The following is a 23,871-nucleotide window of genomic DNA, read 5'->3' as shown; positions in this document are numbered from 1 at the left end:
TTTCAGCCGCGGACAATTCCGCCGCTGAAATTGTTCTGCGCAAAGAAAGAACATGTTCATTCTTTGCACGGAAGTCCGCGAGCACTGCATAGCCGTCAATGGTGACGGCGCAGTGCCGCGCGGTCCTACCACCGCTGCCATCTGCCAGTTTGAATCTCCACTCGCTGAATTCAGTGAGCAGAGATTCCGTTCACACTCTGTAGTGTGAGCATACCCTTAAGCTTTACTTTATTTCCTACTAGCTGAGTACCCGGCGTTGCTTGGTTTTTCCTTCCTAATCCTTGTTGGGGAGGAATATAAACGAAAGAGGAAGCTTTTGACTTCACATCCCGTCCTCATATATTGTTGTCCCATCCCAACCCCATATCCTGTCCTCATATCCCGTCCTCCTATCCCGACCTCCTATCTCGACCTCCTATCCCGACCTCCTATCCCGACCTCCTATCCCGACCTCCTATCCCGACCTCCTATCCCGACCTCCTATCCCAACCTGTAATATGTGTACCAGTTATTGAAATAGCTCCAGCCGTACGGAAGTTATGTGGGAACATACATTTCCCATTGATTTCTATGGGACTTTAAACAAAAACCCTGACCCTCACAAATGGGGGTAGCTAAGGGTTAAATTAACTATCCTATATTTTAAGTGGAAATATAAGTAACATGTGACCAAGTATTATGGAAATATCTCCAGCCGTTTGGAAGTTATGCAGTAACATATATTTCCCATAGACTTGTATGGGACTTTAAACATAAACCCCGCCCCTGGCAAATGGGGGTGAGTAAGGGTTAAATCACCTATCCTATGTTTGTTGATGACATATAAGTAACATGTGGCCAAGTTTCATGTTAATATCTTTAGCCGTTTGGACGTGAGGCTGGAACATACATACACACATACATACATACATACACATACATACATACACACATACACATACACACACATTGAGTTTTATATATACACACATTACTTTATTCCTATTATTAGGCATTCAACAAAATAAAAATAAAATCTGCCAGCAAGGAGAGGTTGAATAGTGGAAAGCAAAGCAATTTGTTCTTAGGTTTGGAAGCTTATGGGACAGAATCTAGATGTGTCACCCACCTGATCGTGGAGCTCTCTCCAGCTTATTGGGGGATAAATTATGAGAAACAGTGCAGGTAATCCTCAGGTCTGGGAATATGGAAACACCTAGTGGCCCCTGGAAGTCAGATACAGGGTGTGCCGATCGAGGGGACCCAGACAGCTGGACTTGTGGAGCATCGGGCGGCAGCACCACAAGGTACCCATCTAGATCTGGCACCGTGAGACATCCTTCATCAGTGAGACACCTAGAGAAAGACACAATAGAGCTGAATAACATGAGACATCCTTCATCAGTGAGACACCTAGAGAAAGACACAATAGAGCTGAATAACATGAGACATCCTTCATCAGTGAGACACCTAGAGGAAGACACAATAGAGCTGAATAACATGAGACATCCTTCATCAGTGAGACACCTAGAGGAAGACACAATAGAGCTGAATAACATGAGACATCCTTCATCAGTGAGACACCTAGAGGAAGACACAATAGAGCTGAATAACATGAGACATCCTTCATCAGTGAGACACCTAGAGAAAGACACAATAGAGCTGAATAACATGAGACATCCTTCATCAGTGAGACACCTAGAGGAAGACACAATAGAGCTGAATAACATGAGACATCCTTCATCAGTGAGACACCTAGAGAAAGACACAATAGAGCTGAATAACATGAGACATCCTTCATCAGTGAGACACCTAGAGGAAGACACAATAGAGCTGAATAACATGAGACATCCTTCATCAGTGAGACACCTAGAGAAAGACACAATAGAGCTGAATATCCACAACTGATGGTACCATCAAATGTGGCATATAAGCTGCAGGGTTGTCCTTTGTTGGTCCTCATGGACCCACCTGATGTTACACTGGTACTGTGGTGGTGGGCCAATCCAACCCTACTGGCCTCCCAATACAAAAGGGTTCAACTGCATTTACAATGTCTATAGGTATCCCACCATATTATATCACAGGGATCGATTAGATCAGGGGTTCTCAACCGGTAGTATGCGTAGCCCTAAGGGTACGCCACCGGTTGTGCGGGGGTACGCGATGTGCTGACAAATACCGGCCATGCATTGGCCAGTACTTGTCAGTGCATTGCAGGGAATGGCCGTGGCAGCTCTCAGTAAAGTATCGCGGCCGCAGCTACTTTATGGGAGCTGCGTGGTTGCTGGGGAGACGTGTGATGTCCCCTGACGTCGTACGGAGGTGCTGCACAGCGCAGGAGGAAGTCACCCTTCTGTGCGGTGCCGAACGGGACTCTGGGAATGAGACTCTGGGAGCGAATGTAAAAAAAAAATAAGTAAAACCTAAGTGTATGGGAGGGAGGGATTTTATATATATATTAGCCCAGGGGGATGGGAGGGGGAATGAGTGGGGGGAGAGAAATAATGGCACAAGGTCATTAAGATGGAGGGGGAGAGAGGAATAATGGCAAACGGGAATCAGAGGGAGGGGGGAATTATGGCACAGAGGGATTTGGATGGAGGGAGGGAGGTAGGTAATGATTATTTCCCCCCCCCCCCTCCCTCCATCTTTATCCCCTTGTGCCATTATTCCCCCCTCTCTCTGATTCCCTTTTGCCATATCGGATAATAATGGCACAAGGGGATTAAGATGGAAGGGGGGGGGGGGGCATAATGGCACAAGGGGATTAAGTATCGCATTAGTATAAAGGTAAGCACACGCCTTTTCGCACCGCGGACATACTTTCAGCCTTTGGGGGTACAGACGCCAGAAAGGTTGAGAACCCCTGAATTAAATGGCCTTATGGTTGACCCAATGATTGACCCAATGATTGACCCAATGGCACCAACATGTCCTAGGATCACCCACCTGACTGTTGTCTGCAGTTTAAGGGGTCTCACTCCTGATGTTGGAAACTGTAAAGAGTTGAGGTACTCCACATGCTGCAGAGCTCGGCTGAAGGACAGGGCATCATCCCCTTCCAGCGTCAACTGTGACTGAGCAGGGTTAACGTGGACCTGAGGAGTAATGTGAAAAGGGTCTTCTGCTCATCACCCATAAAGTTGTCTTATACTAAAGCGATAGATTTGGCATTTACATAGAAATAAATCATATGGCAAATCGCATTACCTTCATTCCTTTCCCCAGGCTGTCAAAGTCAGTGTATTGGAGACCCTCCTTACAGGCATATAGGCAGTCAATCACTTCCCGAGAGTCTACTGGACCCAGGCGCAGGGACAGTCCGGAGACGTACCCCCGTAGGAACCGACCGACAGCGGAGCCTGAAAGGGATAAAAGGTTAGAAGAGTGAAACATTGCAAAGAGCTAGCTTAGTGTTTCCCAACCAGGGTGCCTCCAGATGTTGCAAAACTACAACTCCCAACATGCCTGGACAGCCTTTGGCTGTCCAGGCATGCTGGGAGTTGTAGTTTTGCAACACCTGGAGGCCCCCTGGTTGGGAAACACTAAGCTAGATGTATCCTACAAGCTTCTAGTGAGTGACTTCTCCAATGTGTTGCTATTCGGTGAGTTGCCCAGTGGGTGTTTTACAAGCATGATGCACAATGTCTGGGATCCCCCCATACAGTGGCCAACAAAACGTGCAAATGACTAACCATGGCCATCACAGAGGTCAGAGAAAACCTTGAGTGAACGTGATGGTAAGAGGCATTTCCATTGCACTCTATGGAAGAAGATAACGTCACATGACACAAAAGTTGTATCATGTGACTTAAAGGGGTGCTCCCGTGGAAAACTTTTTTTTTTTAAATGAACTGGTGACAGAAAGTTAAACAGATTTGTAAATCACTTCTATAAAAAAATCTTAATCCTTCCAGTACTTTTTAGGGGCTTAATACTAAAGAGAAATCCAAAAAAGAAATGCATTTCCTCTGATATCCCGAGCACAGTGCTCTCTGCTGACCTCTGCTGTCCATTTTAGGAACTGTCCAGGGCAGCATATGTTTTCTATGGGGATTTTCTCCTTTTCTGGACAGTTTCTAAAATGGACAGCAGAGGTCAGCAGAGAGCACTTTGGTCATGACATCAGAGGAAATGCATTTATTTTTTGGATTTCTCTTCAGTATACAGCCCCTAAAAAGTACTGGAAGGATTAAGATTTTTTAATAGAAGGGATTTACAAATCTGTTTAACTCTCTGGCACCAGTTAATTAAAAAAAAAAAAAAAGTTTTCCATGGGAGTACCCCTTTAAGTGGTCTAATGCTTGTGGACTGAATTTTATGCATGTTCTCAAGGACACCAGCCTAATATCCCCCATGAGTGTTGACAGCAGGTATAGCAGAGTGACAGGTAGTACCTGATGTTCTTGATGTTTCACCATCATTGACTTTTACTGAAATCTTCTCATCTATTAAGAGAAATATATAAGATTATGCTAGCAGCAGTACAAGGATGAAGTCTTCTATTTCATTTCTCATGTGAGCCTCTATGATATATAGCAATGTGGTGACCCGGTACAGAACATTCTACTTTGCCTACCCTGTCAGGTAGATGCTGCCTTAGGATTCTGTTTCGGCCCACAGCTCCAGGGAACCTGATATTTAATTTTGTATGTATTGTTCTATGTTTTATGCCAATGTATGTGGTTCACTTTGTATAAAGTATACTGTGCCTTTAAGGAAAGGTTGTAAACAGAGTTGTCGAGTGATCACTGTGGCCAATAAGAGTCATAGGCCGTAAGCCCCCTGGTCTGTCTAGACAGTCTAGTCTTGGTCTAGGAGAGTTCTAGTGGAGGTCCAGAGGAGAAAGAGCTAAGTATGGTCCTGGGCAAGGGAAAGAGAGAGGAGAGTCTGCATAGTGTGGTGTGGAAGAGAAGTAAGTGCAGCGTCCAAGTCACAGAAGTCAGTGGTGTCTGAGGAGAAGCCAAGTGTTGAGTAACTACAGCAAAACGCAAGCATCCTGACGTCCAGGTCAAGTCAGTCAGCTCTCTTGCTGATATTGGATCAGCAACAGAGCTGATCCAAAATTAGCCAGGTCAAGGTCAAGTCAGTCAAAGTTCAAGTTGTGGGGAGAAGTGCCTAAAAGTCAAAAGGGCCCCATAACGCAAGTCAAGGATAGTGTGAGTAAAGTTCCTTTGGCTGCTCCAGTCCAAACGCTAAAGTCCTCCCCTGGCTGTAAGCAACTCTGTGGATGCTTCATGAAGTACTCTAAGTTTGTGTTAGTTGTCTGTTAATCCCTTAAGGACGCAGCCCATTTGGGCCTTAAGGACGCAGACAATTTTACTTTTACGTTTTCAATTTTTCCTCCTCGCCTTCAAAAAATCATAATTCTTATATTTTCATCCAAAGACTAGTATGAGGGCTTGTTTTTGCGCGACCAGTTGTTCGTTGTAATGCCATCACTCACTTTACCATAAAATGTATGACGCAACCAAAATACAACTATTTGTGTGGGGAAATTAAAAAGCAAACTGCAATTTTGCTAATTTTGGAAGGTTTAGTTTTCACGCCGTACAATTTACGGTAAAAATGACATGTGTTCTTTATTCTTTGGGTCAATACGATTAAAATGATACCCATGATAACATACTTTTCTATTACTGTTGCGCTTAAAAAAAAATCCCAAACTCTTTAACCAAATTAGTACGTTTAAAATCCTCCTATTTTGAAGACCTATAACTTTTTCAGTTTTCTATATAAGCGGCGGTATGAGGGCTCATTTTTTGCGCCGTGATCTTTACTTTTTATTGATACCATATTTGCTTCTGTAAAACTTTATAAATTTTTTATAAATTTTTTTGGGAATAAAATGTTATAAAAAAGCAGCTATTTTGGACTTTTTTTTTGTTACGTTCCCGCCGTTCACCGTACGGTATCATTAACATTTTATTCTAATAGATCAGATCTTTACGCACGTGGCAATACCAAATATGTATTTAAAATATTTTTTTTACACTTTTTGGGGGTGAAATAGGGAAAATGGGACAATTTACGTTTTTATTGGGGGAGGGGGTTTTTCACATTTTTTTAACTTTATTTTTTTACTTTTATTTTTACACTTTAATAGTCCCCATAGGGTACTATTTATAGCAATCACTCGATTGCTAATCCTGTTCAGTGCTATGTATAGGACAAAGCACTGATCAGGGTTATCGGTCATCTTCTGCTCTGGTCTGCGGAAAGGCAGATCAGAGCAGAAGACTCCCGGAAGGCAGCGAGGGGACCTCCGTCTGCCGTGCTGGACGATCGGATCGCCGCGGCAGCGCTGCGGGCGATCCCATCATCCATTTAAGTGACCGCGATGCTGCAGATGCCGTGATCTGTATTGATCACGGCATTTGAGGGGTTAATGGCGGACATCCGCGGGATCGCAGATGTCCGCCATTATTGGCCAGTCCCTGGCTGCGATCAACAGCCGGGACCTGCTGCATATGATCCAGGCATCGCTCTGATGCCCGCGGTTATGCTTAGGACGTAAATGTACGTACTGGTTGCGTTAAGTACCACCTCACCAGGACGTACATTTACATCCTTTGTCGTTAAGGTGTTAAAATTACTTTTCGTAGCCCTGCATCTGTGGTCTTTATTGTCCCAGCGCATGGCCGAGGAATATACTTATCCGTAGAGGTTAACACTCCCTGGTATCACAAACTCCATCCCAGTCACAACACCCCATCAGCACATCTTGCACGCCACTCATTAGTCCTCCACAGCAACAGAGCTGATCCTAAATCAGTTTCATTGGGTTTTAAAGTATTAGATGGGTGGTTTGGAGCTTAGTTTGGTTCTATAGGTTTTTAGGTATTGGTTTGTTTGCAGGTCATGAGGTATGAGCCCAGGTTAGATCCATAGGACAGTAAAGTTAGATGAACAGGAGAGAGACTGAACTAGCAGGCTATAATGTGGGAAATGATGTGTAGGTACAATGGGAGGAGTATGGTGAAGAGTAGGGATGAGCTGTGCGTGCAGGTCTAGTCAGACCCATGTAGTTGCCCCCATTCTTATGTCTCCACCAAGGCTTGCTCCTGTTTGGCAGTCAATCCTTTTTCTAACCTCGCACCCCCTACCTGAACCTCAGTCTCTTCATATCACTTTTCATCATTACTTACCCGTCCAGCAGCCGCCGATCATCATTCTGCCCTGGCGTTTGGGAGGTGTAAGGGCTCCATTATCATGCATGAGTGCTGGGTCGTACGTCACCCCATCCACATATAGAGATACGGTTGGGAACTCGAGGCTCAGAGCGTAGTGATGCCATTCCACGTCACACACCTGGGAGACACAAACTGCACTTTACATGTGTATTGCGGGAACAAAGCAAAGTGTGAGCCACAACAAAATTAATACAAGCAGGCAAAGAAGTCAAAGAAAAGATGATGCTGGATACAAGGGTGAAAGGACATAAAGAAGGGGAGGTAGGAGAAGAGAAGAGGAAAGCTGCTATTTTGCAAATAAAATTCTTTATTATGAGACAGGACCTATTATAGCACCCCCGTGAGTTGATCGGACTCTTTTACAGTCATCGGCAAATTAATCACTCGATTCCCAATTCCCACATATGATTACAAGTTGTATATTTGCAAAATGGTGGCATGTATATCCAGATTGGATAAAGCCAAGGGACAAGTGGGTAAGTAAGAAAATTATTGCAAGAGAAAAGAGAAAGATGGAGGATGAACAGGATGGCTCAGGGAAGGAATTACTAGATTATGAAAAAAAACAACTAAAGTAGATGAGTAGGAAGGATGAACAGGGTGAGGGAAGAAACTACTAGATTACGAGAAAAAAACAACTAATGTAGGTGACTAGGAAAGATGAACAGGTAAGGAGAATGGAGTCATGGGCAGGAAGGGTAGAAAGGATGTATGAGAAGATAAGGGGAAAAGGAACGATTATGTGAGGAGAAGAGAAGGAATGAGAGAAGAAACTAATGAGTAGGTAAGAAGGAACTAGAAAAGAAGAGATGACTAGAGAGGGTGGGAGGGAGGTTAGGGAAGAAGATGAGTATGTTATGAGGAAAGAAGGAACGAGATGAGAAGGACGATAGAATGAGATTGTGAAGGGGCTGGATGGTAAGGAGGGAAGAAGAAATGACTAAAGCTGGTGGAGTAGGTCAGGAAAAGATATGAGGAGGATAGTTAAAGAGAGGGATGACCTTGGAACAGGTGACAGAATGCCATAGTGAAGGAATGAGTTTCTTAGGAAAATGAACGTGGTAGAGATGATGGATGGGTAGGTAAGAAGAGGAGCAAGAGCGGTAAGAAGTAAGTTATGGTGGAGTGAAGACATAGAAACATTAGAAGAGAAGGACAGAATAGAAGAGTAAAGGAACTAGTAAAGAACCCACAGAAATGGGTAAGGAGAAAAAGTAAGATGGCTAGAGAAAGTGGAAATCTTGGATAAGCAGCTAAGGAGGGGGTAAGGAGAAGTAAAAACTAGTAAGTAAATAAAGAGGAAAGAAAAGATGACTGGAGAAGGTAAAGGAGATGGATTAATAGGATAGGAAAAGAGATGAGTAGGAGAAAAAAAGGAATGGGCTGATAAGGGTGATAGGATGGGATGGTGAAGGACAAATTGGAAAGTAATGAGAAGGTGAGGAAAGAAGGAAGGATCATGTAAGGAGAAGAAAGGGATGGTTTGAAATGAATGAGGATAATATGTGAGAGAGGGAACTAGTAATGAGTAAGAAGGAACAAGTAAGTAGGTGAAGAGGAAAAGGAGATGGCTGGAGAAGGTAAAGAGGAAGAATGAGGAGGTAAAGATGGATAATGCGCTGATAAGGAGAAGAGAATATATAAGGAAGTATATAAAATATATAAGGACATCAAGAAAGGGAGGAACTGGGAAGGAGGACAGAATGGAAAGCTAATTAAATATTAAAGAAAAGAAATAGGAAAGCAGTTTAGGAGAAATAGAAAGATGGCTGAAAAGGTGGGGAGGATGGATGAGGAGGGGTAATGAGCGAGGTAAAGTGGAGAGAAGAAATGAGAAAGTTAGGAAAGGAGCCTAGAATGTAAGAGCAAAGGATCTAGTGAGGTGTAGAGATTAGTAAGGAGAAAAAGGGAGATCGCTGGAGAAGGTGGAAGAGATAGATGTGTAAGAAGAAGAGGAGGGATAAGTAGGGAAGGAGGATAGAATGGGAAAGAGTAGGAGTAGGTATAAACTAGTAAGTAGAGGAATGGGGGAAAAATAGATGATTGGAGAAGGTGGAGGAGATAGAAGAAAGTGTAAGGGCAAGAAACGAGTGGGTTAGAAGAAGACACGTGATAAGTGGATAAGGTGGACAGAAGAGAGAGGAAGGTTATGAGAGAACTGATGAAGAGGTTAGGTGAAGAATCAGGAAGGAGTATAACAGAAAAGACAAGCAGGAATGGAGGGCAGAAGGAATAAGTAAGAACCACGGAACATAGAAAAAAGACCAAGTAATGCAGGATATCTGAGCTGTCACAATCTATAGGGAAGGAACCACTGCTCAGTATATGAGGACTGGAGAACAAGAGGAGAGCAGATACAATAGACACTAAGAGAAAATAGGCCAAAACTGAGGACAAGTGGAGGGACGGGGATCCATGCTGTGAGCAGGTGGCATAGCAACACGCCATGTTCCTCCATCCATCCCCTCCCCCACACCTACAAATGTTGTGTGGCCCACTTCTTCTGGATTCTGATGACTACAAATGAATCTTTTGAGGCACTAAAGTCCCTGTGTCCCGGACTGGTGCCTCCTCTGCTTTACAAAGTACACAAGAACAGAGACTGCGGACAAGAGGAGAATAAGGAAGAGAAAATGTAGAAGGAACATCACAGGAAGACGAAAGAGGAGGGTGAGATAAGAAGAGAGAAGTAAACAAGTATGGAGGAGACGTTCATTCCAGACATCATGGCTGACAATACAAAAGTGTTATCATTAATAAGCTAACAGGACAGTAAATGTTCCGTCTGGAATGTTCTCACTACTTTGTTGCAACAACGATATCTATAGATCTTGGGCAAATGCACCACCGTATGATTCCTCTGGTCATAGGAATCCAGCCATTGCATCAACCCAGTGTTCCACAAAGCCTTTGGCTGTAAAGGCTTGCAGCAAGTTGTAGTTTTGCAACAGCTGGAGAGACACAGGCTCTGGAACACTGAATTACCCAATCTGCAGACATTGCAATTTACAGATGTGCAATGCTTTGTTTCGCCTGTGGAGGCACTGTGGGGAAATGGAACACATGCTGTTGAATTCTCTTGACAATAAGTGTCCCGCCTTGGCCAGTGATTTTGTAAGCACTAATATGACAGATTGGGCCCGTGCCCCAGTCTTCTTCCTGGGGCCTAGTCTGCCAATTTGTCATATTGCCGCCCAGGTAATCACTGGCCAAGGTAGGATACCGCTGCGACTAGCGATTAGCTGAGCTGGATTGTTGTGTGTTGGGCCACAGAAGCAGAAAGAGGAGGTGGTAGGTAAGTCCAGGTTTATTTTTAAATGCTGGCAGCCTGGGCACATCAAGGAAAAAAAGATTTACGTTGACTAAACCCTTTACTGGATCCTTCTAATAAAAAATGATATAAAAAAATGATATACAGTAGTTATGAGGACAGGATATGGAGATGGAAATGAGGTCAGGATATGTGGATGGGATATTAGGACATGATATGAAGATGGGATATGAGGGCAAGATATGGGGACAGGATATGAGGACATAATATAAAGACGGGATATGAGGACAGGATATGAGGTCAGGATATGAGGACATTATATAAAGATGGAATATAAGGGCAGGATATAAGGACAGGATATGAGGTTGAGATATGAAGATAGGATATGATGATGGGATATGAAGATAAGATATGAGGTCAGGATATGGAGATGGGATATGAGGACATAATATAAAGATGGGATATGGAGAAGGGATATGTGGGCGGGATATGAAGATGAGATATGAGTTTGAGATATGTAGACGGTATATGAGGACATGATATAAAGATGGGATATGAGGAGGGGATGTGAGGACAGGATATTAGGACGAAATATGAGAACAAGATATGAAGATAAGAGCATCATTGTTGCTTTTCCTCTCCCAGAAGGTTTAGGTAGGAAACTGGGCAATGCGGGGTACTCTGTTACTTCTATGTATGTCTAGAGGTGACGTGCCAGGGAGAGCAGTCATGGGGAATTTGGTTTTCCCATAAATGCTGATTAATGGAGTATTATCATTAGCAGGAGTATTTTGGGTAATTGTTATTTATGCAATTCTCTAAAACTCAAGTAAAAGTGACACTAACCAACCACATTATACTGGCAGATCAGTCATAAGGAGTCTTTTTTCTCCCCATCTGCCTTGCCACATTCTTTTATCTCTAATCCTTCTTGGCATGTGTGGCTCCTGACAGTACATGGAATATTCATCGTTTCATTACAGCTCATGAATATTTATATGTGCCCAGAAGATGCTTATATTCATACAGACGTGTACAAAAGAGGCATCAGAAGCGACTGCAGAGTTACAGTGGACGTAAGAAACATTTTATACAATGTTCTGTTGATTGTTAATAAGGTATATGTAAGCTGGATGCTTGGAGCGACACAGAGTATTTCAGGAGATGAGTGTGTGCGGGTGTCTCCTTGAGCTCCTACAGACTTCCAGCAGAGTAGAGTGAAGCAGGAGTTCCATCAACCCCTCCCCAGGAGTGTGGCAGCCTCCTGGGAAGGGCTTTCCTGCATGTCCCGGACATCCACCTCCCGTTCTTCCAGGCTGGCGGGAAGTGGAGAGCAAACTGCAACAGCCATTGTTTTGGCCGGACGGAGAAGATCTAGCCAGCCAGAGATCCAGCGGTAGAAAGAAGGCGTGGAGGAAAAGTGTGGAGATGTGGGCTGAAAGAGGACCCAAGGAGTCCAGCGTGACCTACTGCTCCCGCATGACCGCACGGTTTGCGGAATACGACCGGTGTGATAAGGAGCTCAGGTTGGTGAGAGAGAACCTGTGTGGGGCTCAGAATCTAGCAAACACAGGGTCCAAAAGTAAAAAGCCTGAGCTAAAGAAAATAATTTCATCCCTGAAGGCTGAGAACACAAAACTGGAGGAGAGCAGAGATCCTGGAGGGGAGCAGTCTCTTCAGGGAGAAGCTGGAAAATGTTTGTTCACCCGGGCTCACTTTTGGCTAGTCCCAATGGATGGTACACCGTCAATGCAGCCAAAATGAGGATGTTTTAGGGCCTCGTGCTGCATATGGGCCTAGTCAAAAAAAACAAGTGTCCGCCAGTACTAGAGCGGGGAAATCCTCTACTAGACTTCACTTTACCGTATGGCCATGGCACAGCGACGTTTTGAGGCCATAAGGAAATGCCTGCATTACAATGATAACGCAGCATGTCCCTCTCAAGGTGATCCTGCCTATGACCGACTGTACAAGATAGGGACAATCATACATCACTTTGGGGCCAAATTTATGAAGGCCTACGTCCCCAAAAGGGAGCTCTCTGTAGATAAGTCTCTTATCAGTTTTAAGGGGAGACTTATTTTCCGCCAATATATCCCATCTAAGTGGGCGAGATATGGCGAGAAGCAGTATAATTTCTGTGAGAGTACCTCCGGGTACACTTACAAGTTTAGAATATACGAGGGTCGAGATTCCCGTATTGAACCCCTAGAATGTGTGGGACCTTTTGCACCCACTACTAGATAAGGGTTACCACCTTTACGTGGACAACTTTTATACTAGTATCCCTCTGTTCACATCCCTCGCCGCCAGGTCTACCTCCGCTTGTGGGACCGTGCGGAAAAATCAGAGAGGCCTCTCGACCTATCCCCTCGAGGCGCCAATCCCCAGGGGTGAGTCCCGTGCCCTTACCCATGAAAACCTGTTGCTGGTCAGGTATAAGGACAAGAGGGATGTCCTTGTGTTCACCACAATTCATGGGATCGGCACCACCCCTGTCAGTGTCCGAGGTACCGCGGAACCGGTCCTCAAGCCTGATTGTATTGTGGACTACAATCAGTATATGGGAGGAGTTGATCATTCGGATCAAGTCCTCAAGCCATATAATGCCATGCGCAAAACCCGGGCATGGTTCAAAAAAGTTGCGATCTACATGGTCCAGGTTTCCATGTACAATGCATATGTTCTAAACTGGAGCGCTGGCAACACTGGGAGATTTCTACAGTTCCAGGAGGCGCTCATAAAGGCCCTGATCTTTGATGATCAAGGGGAGCGGCCCCAAGCACTTCTGGAACTGTATGCGCCAGGATCATCCCAGGCCAACACTTTCCAGGTGAGGTCCCCCTCACTGGAAAGAAGGGAGAATCCCTGAAAAATGCAGAGTGTGTCGCAAGAGGGGGATACACCCCCCCCCCCACAAAAAAAAAAAAAACATTAACATAATATCCCTGTTAAGACCTCTGGTAGTATTGGGTCACGTGTCAAAGTCATTTGCATCGGGGGTTTTCAGGTAGCCTCAAATGCGCAGCGCTCTCTCTATACCTCGGCGGGGTGCGTGTTTTGAGGTAACAGAATAGGGAATTTTTTTTTGCTGTTCTGGCACCCTGAGGACTTGCTAAATGCAACATGCCCCCCGAAAACCATTTCAGCAAAATTCTCTTTCAAAAAGCCATATTTTGCTCTTTCTCTTCTGAGCATTGTAGTGCGCCAGCAGAACACTTAACATCCACATATGGGACGTTTTCTTAATCGGGAGAAATTGGGCTTTAAATTTGCAGTCCATTTTCTCCTATTACCCCATGTGAAAAAGAAAAATTTGAGGTAACACCATCATTTTATTGTTAAAAATCAAATTTTCCATTTTCCCATCCAACTTCAATGCAAAGTCGTCAAACAACTGTGAGGTATTAAAGGGGTATTCCAGGCCAAAACTTTTTTTTATATATCAACTGGCTCCGGAAAGTTAAACAGATTTGTAAATCACTTCTATTAAAAAATCTTAATCCTTCCAATAGTTATTAGCTTCTGAAGTTGAGTTGTTGTTTTCTGTCTAACTGCTCTCTGATGACTCCTGTCCCGGGAACTGTCCAGCTCCTATGGGGATATTTTCCCATCATGCACAGCTCCTGGGACGTGACATCATCATTGAGCAGTTAGACAGAAAACAGAAGCTAATAACTATTGGAAGGATTAAGATTTTTTAATAGAAGTAATTTACAAATCTGTTTAACTTTCCGGAGCCAGTTGATATATATATAAAAAAAAGTTTTTGCCTGGAATACCCCTTTAAGGATCACTATACCCCTTGTTACATTTGTTGAGGGGTGTAGTTTCCAAAATAGTATGCCATGTGGGTTTTTTCTTTTGCTGTTCTGGCACCATGGGGGCTTCCTAAATGCAACATGCCCCCCAAAAACCATTTCAGCAAAATTCTCATTCCAAAATCGCAAAGCTGCTCCTTCCCTCCGGAGCCATGTTGTGCGTCCGCAGAGCACTTAACATCCACATATGAGGTATTGCCATACTCAAGAGAAATTGGGCTACCAACTTTTGGAGTCTTTTTCTCCTTTTACCCCTTGTAAAACGTAAAAAAAAAAAAGGGGGCTACAAGCACATGATTGTTAAAAAATTAGATTTAGATTTTTTTTTCCTCCACTTTGCTGCTATTCCTGTAAAACAAACTTTCTGCATGTCATTTTGAATACTTTGAGGGATGCACTTTTCATTATGTGGTCCATAATGGGGGGTTTCTTACAGAAAGGCCCCTCAAATCCACTTCAAACTTAACTGGTCCCTGATAAAGATCAAAATTTGGAAAATTGCTGCTGAACTTTGAAGCCCTCTAATATCTTCAAAAAGTAAAAACTTGTCAATTTTATGATGCCAATATAAAGCAGATATATTGTATACGTGAATCAATATATAATTTATTTGGAATGTCTATTTTCCTTATAAGCAAAGAGTTTCAAATTTAGGAAAATGCTAAATTTTCATGAAATTTTCACATTTTTCACCAAGAAATTATGCAAGAATGGACAAATAGTTAACACTAACATAAAGTAGAATATGTCACGAAAAAACTATCTTGGAATCAATTCAAAAGTAGAAGCATCCCAGAGTTATTAATGCTTAAAGTGACAGTGGTCAGAATTGCAAAAAATGCTCTGGTCCTTAGGGTCAAAATGGGCTTGGTCCCCAAGGGGTTAATAGAGCAGAGGAGTATCTGTTATGTTTTCTTTGGTACTTTCGTTAGTCCCGGATGAGGATTCAGTTAATTTGGTCTAGTTTTTGGTAAGTGAATGCATGTGTGATTTGATTAATCCTTATTTTTTGCAGTATTGTGCTGGTTATGTTTTCTGTTTTTGTTTTCTTGTTGTATGTTTCCCGAGTATGGATGGTTTTGAGTTATAGCAGGGTAGTGCCAAATTTTATGTTTATATTTTGATAAGCCAAGTTGTGCTATTTTTATGTTCATTTTCGGTATGCGTGTGAGTGTGTTGATTTGATAGTTTTGTTATGTTTTCTTTGGTACTTTCGTTAGTCCCGGATGAGGATTCAGTTAATTTGGTCTAGTTTTTGTAAGTTAATGCGTGTGTGATATGATGATTATTATTTTTATTGAAGGAAAAATAATTTGCAGTGGTGTGCTTTCTGTTTTGTTTTCTTGTTGTATGTTTCCTGAATATGGATGGTTTTCAGTTTTAGCCGGGTAGTGCTAAATTTTATGTTTATATCTCATAGCCAAGTTGTGCTATTTTTATGTTTATTTTCAGTGTATGTGTGAGTGTGTTGATTTGATAGTTTGGTTAGGAAAGTAGGCATATTTCAGTAAAGCAGGGCTGGCCAGTTAGGCAGGGGTTTTGTTTTTGGTATTACAGTATTTCACCTTTATGTTATAGCTGGTTAAAGGGTACCTCTCATCAAAAAAACTTTTGATATATTATAGATTAATGTATGCAGAATAACTTTACAATTGCATGTTATTAAAAAATATGCTTCTTTCTATTTAATTTTCCACTTTGAAGAAATGACCTTTAGGGGTCTCCCTACCAGTCCTGGCAGCAAGCATTTCAGACTCATGCTGGAGTCCTAAACACTACGAGCTGCCAGTCTGCTTTGTTCACAAAGGAGAACACTCAGAGATGCCAGCCTGCTTTGTTCACAGCCTGTTTGGCTGTGAACAAAGCAGGCTGGCAGCTCTGAGTGTTTAGGACTCCAGCATGAGTCAGAAATGCTTGCTGACAGGACTGATCGGGAAAAATACAATAGAAAGAAGCATATTTTTCATTAACATGCTATTGGAAAGTTATTCAACATTCATTAATCTAAAATATATCAAAAGTTTGATGAGAGGTACCCTTTAAGCTTGTTTTGTTTTGTTTTGCATTTTTCTAATAAAAAAGAGTTTCAGAATATGGGGGTGGGCTGTGACCTAAACGCTCTTGATGATGTTAGTAATGAGAAGGATGTGTCATGAGGTCATGAAATGGAGAGACCGACTGGCAATTATATAATGGAAGGAGCAGAGTTCCTCAGCAGCACAGAGCATTTCAGGAAAGCACTGATCTTGTGGAAAGCAGTCCACTCATGTCATTAGGACAGGGTAGGGTTGCCACCTTGCCGGTATTCTACCGGCACAGCCGGTATTTTGGACACCCTAACGGTATTTATATGCAATGGCCGGTATTTATCCAACCAATCCTCCAACTCCCGGAATGTTGCACCATATACTATACCAGTGTTTTCCAACCAGCGAGCCTCCAGCTGTTGCAAAACTACAACTCCCAGCATGTCAACTCCCAGACAGTCAACGGCTGGTTGGAAATATATCACTGTATATTAAATCTCATTTACCTTTCTGTCCCACTGTCTGGATAAAGCCCCAATTCTATAGTGTTACCTGTTCCAGCTTCCAAAGGAACTTGACAGGGTGAGCGCTGTCCAGGAGGGACCAGTACAGGAACGAGATCCGACAGCCGTGAACGGCCAGGGTGTAGTGTGAGAAGCTGCCGTCTGCGGGTGCAAAAGGAGGTGTGAAAAAAAGGCTAAGTAACAACATAAAAATCTTGTAGACATTTATGGCTTCCACAGTCCCCTATGCCCAACCTGTGATCCACCAACTATTGCAGAACTACAACTCCCAGCATGCCCTGACAGCCTGCAGCTGGAGAGCCACCAAGGCACAACTTGAAGCTTGTGGGCCCACTTATAACTATGGTGTCTTCTTATATAGCAGAGGGGTTTTTGGGTCCCTCCAGTATCAGTGCACTCCCTAAGCCCACACCCCTGGAGACCACCATCTTATGCTCTTACCATTCTGGACAGTGTTACACAGCAGCACCTCCTCTTCCTTTCCGTTTCTGCCTCCACTGCCCCCTGCATGTTTCAGCCAAAAAGAGAGAGTCAGGTGATCAGCGGCTCCACCCCCTGCAGGTAACCGCCCAGGAGGAACCTCCACTGATTGAGAACCATTGAACCAAAAGACCGGGCTACTGTCTTGAGTGTCCTGTACCGGAAGGCTGTGGGTCCAGTTGTATGTCGAACTTGATGGGGGTAGAAGGTCAACGTCCCCGGGGGCAGCTCCTAAAAGCAAGCAGAGGTGTTTAAACACAAAAGCAAAAACACGCTGGGGGAGATTGGTCTAAGAGTGTTATCTGGAATAGGATAGAGCATCAGTGTTTCTTCAGTGGGCCCTCGAGTAGTCCCATTCAAGTGCTGCAGTACTAGGCACAGCCACAGTATGGCGCTAAAGAATGAGGGTTATGTGGCTTGAAGTGCCACGTCCCTTCATATTGATGACCAATATGGGCCCCTGGTGTCAGATAGGCCATTAATGTGTAAGTAAGACTTGGAACTTTCCTTGAAGGGAGTTGGCACAAGCAGCGCAAATCCTGTAAAGGATGTGAAAGTTCATTCATTTTAATAGGAACTGTGTAATACTTCATTTCACCAATGGTGGCACTCTTCTGTTATATAGTTTTCAATGCTTTTGTATTTGCACACAAATAACATCAGGCTCCTATAGATCATATGTAAAGCAAAAAACAGATATCCTTGGAAGCTTGGATCCTTTAAACCCTCAACAATTCATGTTAAAGAAAAAAGGATATACATTGTAAGACAGTGACAAGAAGTGGTCGGGGATCGCTAGGTTTCCTCACGGTACCGGTCCTATATGGATACCGGGTTTCAGGAAGTGCATTAGAGATGGGGAATCTGGGAAATAGTTAAAATCCCTGGTAAGACTTAGCTTTCCAGGGAATATGGGAGAGATTCATCAAGACCTGTTCAGAGGAAAAGTTTACCAGTTGCCTATAGCAACCAATCAGATCGCTTCTTTCATTTTTCAGAGGGCTTTTCAAAATTGAAAGAAAATAATCTGATTGGTTGCAATGGGCAACTGGGCAACTTTTTCTTAGCACAAATTTTGATGACTCTACCCCTATGTCCTTTTATGGGGCCTGGATTTTTATGTGATGACAGACAAGATTGATAGTGGGGCCTTTCATGCCCCTTCCTGGATGAGTCCAGATTTTCCAGCTTTGCCCCAAGTCAGCACAGGTGCTGAAGTAGAATAATCGTGGGCTCACAAAAGGAGAAGCCAAGTCTGCACTGAGAAGCTGTGAGGAACTCTGATAAGAGGTGGGCAGCCTTAAAAGGGGTACTCCGGCTCTTAGACATCTTATCCCCTATCCAAAGGATACCCCAGCGGCAGGACCCCCGCGATCAGGTATCTTATCCCCTATCCTTTGGATAGGGGATAATATGTCTAAGCGCCGGAGTACCTCTTTAAAGGGGACACATGCTTGGTGTTAGTAACACATCATTGATGACTATTTTGCTGGGTGGCTGGTAGTAAGTCACCTATTTAGATAGGAAAGATTTCTGTGTAGTTAGCATTGGACAAGCAGGATTTATTTTGTATTTGTTTATGAGTGTGAAGACTGGATTCATTTTGTTACTGAAAAATATTAACTCAACGTCCTTGTCTCTGACTGCAATTTTGCAACTATTTGACTGGCTCTACAGAGCTAATCTCCCACAATATATACGGGCGGATCCACAGTGTATTTAAGGCTGCGGATCTGCCGATGATGGACCCCTACACTGTGTCTCAGATGTGCCTGCTCGGAGCGGCAATCCGCTGCTACGAGCAGACACACTGCGATGTGTGAGTCGCCGCGCGCATGCGCAGTATACTCGCACACATCGCAGCTGCTCTCGGCCTAGCTCAGGTAGCAGGGGGAGCGGCCGTGTTGTGAGCAAGTACACGGCACGGCGACTCTCACATTGCAGTGTGTCTGCTCGTAGCGGTGGATTGCAAGTCCAAGCAGGCACATCTGAGACACACTGTAAGTGCCACATGTTTTCTTTTTTTCTAAAGCATTAAAGGGGTTATCCAGGAAAAAACTTCATATATACACACACACACACACACACATATATATATATATATATATATATATATATATAAATTAACTGGCTCCAGAAAGTAAAACAGATTTGTAAATTAATTGAATTAAAAAATCTTAATTTTTTCAGTAGAAAAGTAGAAAACCTTAATCTTTTGAGCTGCTGAAGTTGAGTTGTTCTTTTCTGTCTAAGTGCTCTCTGATGACACCTGTCTCAGGAACTTCTTAATCCTTTCAGTACTTATGAGCTGCTGAAGTTGAGTTGTTCTTTTCTGTCTAAGTGCTCTCTGATGACACCTGTCTCGGGAACTGTCCAGAGTAGAATCAAATCCCCATAACAAACTTCTCCTACTCTGTGCAGTTCCTGAGACAAGCAGAGATGTCAGCAGAGAGCACTATTGCCAGACAGAAAAAAACAACTCAACTTCAGCAGCTGATAATTATTGGAAGGATTAAGATTTTTTAATAGAAGTAATTTACAAATCTGTAAATAACTTTGTGGAGCCAGTTGATATAAAAAAAAAAAAACAGTTTTTTTTCCTGGAATACCCCTTTAACTTTACCTGGGCCCCCATGGTCCCAGATACAACCCTGCATTGTTTTTTGTGTTTTATTTTTTGTTTTTTTTGCTATTACACTATTGGCAGGCATGTAAGTGGTGCCCAGTAAACAAAATAATACGAGGGAATTATAGGTTTTATCTCCAAGCCCCACGAGCATTGTATTACAAGGCTGACAGACGTACCGCACAGCTTGCGTAATGACTTCTCTGAATAGTTATCGCGGTCGCAGCCCTTGGCAATGTGACTGGTCTGGATTTCCACTGTGGCCTGAATACTCCAGATTGGCTCTTCGCAGGTCTCTAGGTGAATGGTGGGGAACAAGGCCAGGCTGCCGCTGCCAGGGACGTACTCGATGCGCTTGTTCCAGCCTGTAGGGGCACAAAACAGAGGTGTGTGAATAAGCAACATAATAACCCTACAAACAGTGGGAAAATACACAGATCCCATGGTCCATAGAGATTAGTGGATGTATAAAGAGAAGTCTGGACCTGTCCTCACCACAAACTACTGCCCATGACTTGTCAGTGGTGCAAAACTACAATGCTCAGCATGCCCTGACAAGCGAAGGCTGTCAGGGCATGCTGAGGGGGGTTGTTACAGTGTTTCACCCAAGTAGTAAGGTGATTACATGAGGAGGAGGTTTGTTACAGTGTCACCCCAGTAGTAAGGAGATTACATGAAGAGGAGGTTTGTTACAGTGTCACCCCAGTAGTAAGGAGATTACATGAGGAGGAGATTTGTTACAGTGTGTCACCCCAGTAGTAAGGAGATTACATGAGGAGGTTTGTTACAGTTACAGTGTGTCACTCCAGTTGCAAGGAGATTACATGAGGTTTGTTACAGTGTTTCACCCCAGTAGTAAGGGGATTACATGAGGAGGAGGTTTGTTACAGTGTGTCACCCCAGTAGTAAAGTAATTACATAAGGAGGAGGTTTGTTACAGTGTGTCACCCCAGTAGTAAAGTAATTAGATAAGGAGGAGGTTTGTTACAGTGTGTCACCCCAGTAGTAAGGTAATTACATGAGGTTGGTTACAGTGTGTCACTCCAGTAGTAAGGTAATTACATGAGGAGGAGGTTTGTTACACTGTGTCACCCCAGTAGTAAAGTGATTACATGAGGAGGAGTTTTTTTTTTTACAGTGTGTCACCCCAGTAGTAAGGAGATTACATGAGGAAGGGGTCACCCAAGTAGTAATGAGATTACATCAGGAGGAGGTTTGTTACCGTGTGTCACCACCAGTAATAAGATTACATGAGGAGAGGGTTTGTTACAGTGTGTCACCCCAGTAGTAAGGAGATTACATGAGGAGGAGGTTTGTTACAGCGTGTCACCCCAGTAGTAAGGTGATTACATGAGGAGGAGGTTTGTTACAGTGTCACCCCAGTAGTAAGGAGATTACATGAGGAGGAGATTTATTACAGTGTGTCACCCCAGTAGTAAGGAGATTACATGAGGAGGTTTGTTACAGTGTGTCACCCCAGTAGTAAGGAGATTACATGAGGAGGAGGTTTGTTACAGTGTGTCATCCCAGTAGTAAGGAGATTACATGAGGAGGTTTGTTACAGTGTGTCACCCCAGTAGTAAGGAGATTACATGAGGAGGAGATTTGTTACAGTGTGTCACCCCAGTAGTAAGGAGATTACATGAGGAGGTTTGTTACAGTGTGTCACCCCAGTAGTAAGGAGATCACATGAGGAGGTTTGTTACAGTTACAGTGTGTCACTCCAGTTGCAAGGAGATTACATGAGGTTTGTTACAGTGTTTCACCCCAGTAGTAAGGGGATTACATGAGGAGGAGGTTTGTTACAGTGTGTCATCCCAGTAGTAAAGTAATTACATAAGGAGGAGGTTTGTTACAGTGTGTCACTCCAGTAGTAAGGTAATTACATGGGGAGGAGGTTTGTTACAGTGTGTCACCCCAGTAGTAAAGTAATTAGATAAGGAGGAGGTTTGTTACAGTGTGTCACCCCAGTAGTAAGGTAATTACATGAGGTTGGTTACAGTGTGTCACTCCAGTAGTAAGGTAATTACATGAGGAGGAGGTTTGTTACACTGTGTCACCCCAGTAGTAAAGTGATTACATGAGGAGGAGGTTTGTTACACTGTGTCACCCCAGTAGTAAAGTGATTACATGAGGAGGAGTTTTTTTTTTTACAGTGTGTCACCACAGTAGTAAGGAGATTACACGAGGAAGGGGTCACCCAAGTAGTAATGAGATTACATCAGGAGGAGGTTTGTTACAGTGTGTCACCCCAGTAGTAAGGAGATTACATGAGGAGGAGGTTTGTTACAGTGTGTCACTTCAGTAGTAAGAGATTACATGAGGAGGAGGTTTGTTACTGTGTGTCACGCATGTAGTAAGGAGATTATATGAGAAGGAGGTTTGTTACAGTGTGTCACCCCAGTAGTGAGGTGGGGCTTATGAAAGGGCAGGCCAATGGGCGGAGTCAATGGGCAGCAAAGTTAGCTTTTGTCTAGGGTGGCAAAAATCCTTGCCCCAGCCTTAAGTATTTTCCATAAACACTTTCTTGGTTTGTATAGTACCAAAGAGGTAGGTATTGTATGATAAGTAGTCGGGGGGTTATGGCTGTGATAGGGATGGGTGAACCGTGTCTGTGTGTACTATGGGGGCACTATGTGGAAGTCTATTAATATTTGGATGTAAGGCCCTAATACTATATGGTGACATGGAGGGGGCCTAAGTACTTTATAGGGGCACAGAGGGTGTCTGTCTACTGTATGGGGGCACAAGTGGGCACTATTACTGTGTGAGGCAATACAGGTGGGTGGTTTGTAGAGAGATTAGAATGGTGCTGGAGTGGCAGATTTTATGGAGTGGCAGATTTTATGGAGAGGAGTCATGGCGTAGTCTCCATATGGAGAAGAAAAAGAAAGTCAGAGAAGACGCCCCCTGTTATCACTGGTTGTAACTGCATTCTAATCACTTATATGGTCTGCAGAGCCTGTGTAATGCTGGTATCTACCTGTATATGGGTCAGTGTATGGGAGGATTATTGGTCTTTTTATAGTGGTTTTTCATTCAGTAATAGTATGGCAGTATTTCTCATTATGTAGTGGTAATGGTAGTGGGAATGGTTTGGCGGTATTATTTTCTCCTGGTAATATTGGTCTCAGTATACTGGGTTTGGAGAATTACAGTATAATGGTAATATGTCTAGTATTATATTTGCATGCTGGGAGTTGAAGTTTTGTAACATCTGGAGGGCTACAGTTTGAGACCACTGATGTAGAGGTATATGGTATTATCATGCATAGAAAATTTACTTCTCACACACAAATATATATGATTTTGCATCTTCTCAGTTCCTATAATCAGAGAATGGCACTTTGTTATTTTTACAGATTTTTATTATGTTGGTAAAGCGTCTGGATGTATAGGGGCATTGTGGTAATTCTCTGCCCATGCAGAACACACGAATGGCACACTATTGAAGACTTGCTGGAACATCTCCGGGATGGGCTCTTTCCATATCTCACCGTAAGGCACCGGGATCCTCTGCGTTGTGTATGACTCCAAGGAACCGTGATTGGTGATGACTGGAGATTCCACTTTGCCAGCTTCCAACTTCTGCCAATTTATAGAGAAGAAAAAGGGATGATTGCGGATGTCTCCATGTTCCCCTAATCTCTGTGACTGGTCTTTACATAAGAGCCGTGCTAAGAAGTCCCCAGTGAAAGGTCCAAACCAGATGGATTTTACAGGACGTTCTAAGATGTTTCTTTCCACTTGTACAAGACTTTTTCCACAGAAAGGGTTTTTCCCGTTAACATCAGGTGCATTATTGCCCCAAAGGCAAACCAGTCCCCACCAGAGCCATATGGTTGACCCAATATAATTTCGGGTGCAGCCAAACCAGGGGTTGACATAATATCTCTGCCTGGTGTTTTTCCAAACACATTGTCCAGGGCAAGCCCAAAATCTGCAAT

At 43.4% G+C, this 23,871-nt stretch overlaps 1 protein-coding gene across 3 annotated transcripts in view; it reads right to left on the bottom strand.

Moving 5' to 3' along the window:
* Window positions 1–23,871, bottom strand: part of CLSTN3 (calsyntenin 3) — a 141,398-nt gene that overhangs the window by 10,223 nt on the left and 107,304 nt on the right. For all 3 annotated transcript variants that reach the window (XM_056529207.1, XM_056529206.1, XM_056529205.1), the window contains 8 exons: window positions 20,104–20,289; window positions 17,260–17,529; window positions 16,847–16,959; window positions 7,131–7,293; window positions 4,380–4,430; window positions 3,193–3,344; window positions 2,932–3,080; window positions 1,109–1,335 (listed from right to left, as the gene is read on the bottom strand). In XM_056529207.1, coding sequence (XP_056385182.1) covers window positions 1,109–1,335; window positions 2,932–3,080; window positions 3,193–3,344; window positions 4,380–4,430; window positions 7,131–7,293; window positions 16,847–16,959; window positions 17,260–17,529; window positions 20,104–20,289 — 1,311 coding nt within the window. The remainder of the gene's footprint in view (window positions 1–1,108; window positions 1,336–2,931; window positions 3,081–3,192; window positions 3,345–4,379; window positions 4,431–7,130; window positions 7,294–16,846; window positions 16,960–17,259; window positions 17,530–20,103; window positions 20,290–23,871) is intronic.

This window comes from Hyla sarda, chromosome 7, assembly GCF_029499605.1.
Source record: "Hyla sarda isolate aHylSar1 chromosome 7, aHylSar1.hap1, whole genome shotgun sequence".
In the NCBI taxonomy this organism is placed as follows: domain Eukaryota; kingdom Metazoa; phylum Chordata; class Amphibia; order Anura; family Hylidae; genus Hyla; species Hyla sarda.
The sequence above is the reverse complement of the archived record's forward strand: the minus strand, read 5'-3'. Positions and strand labels throughout refer to the sequence as shown.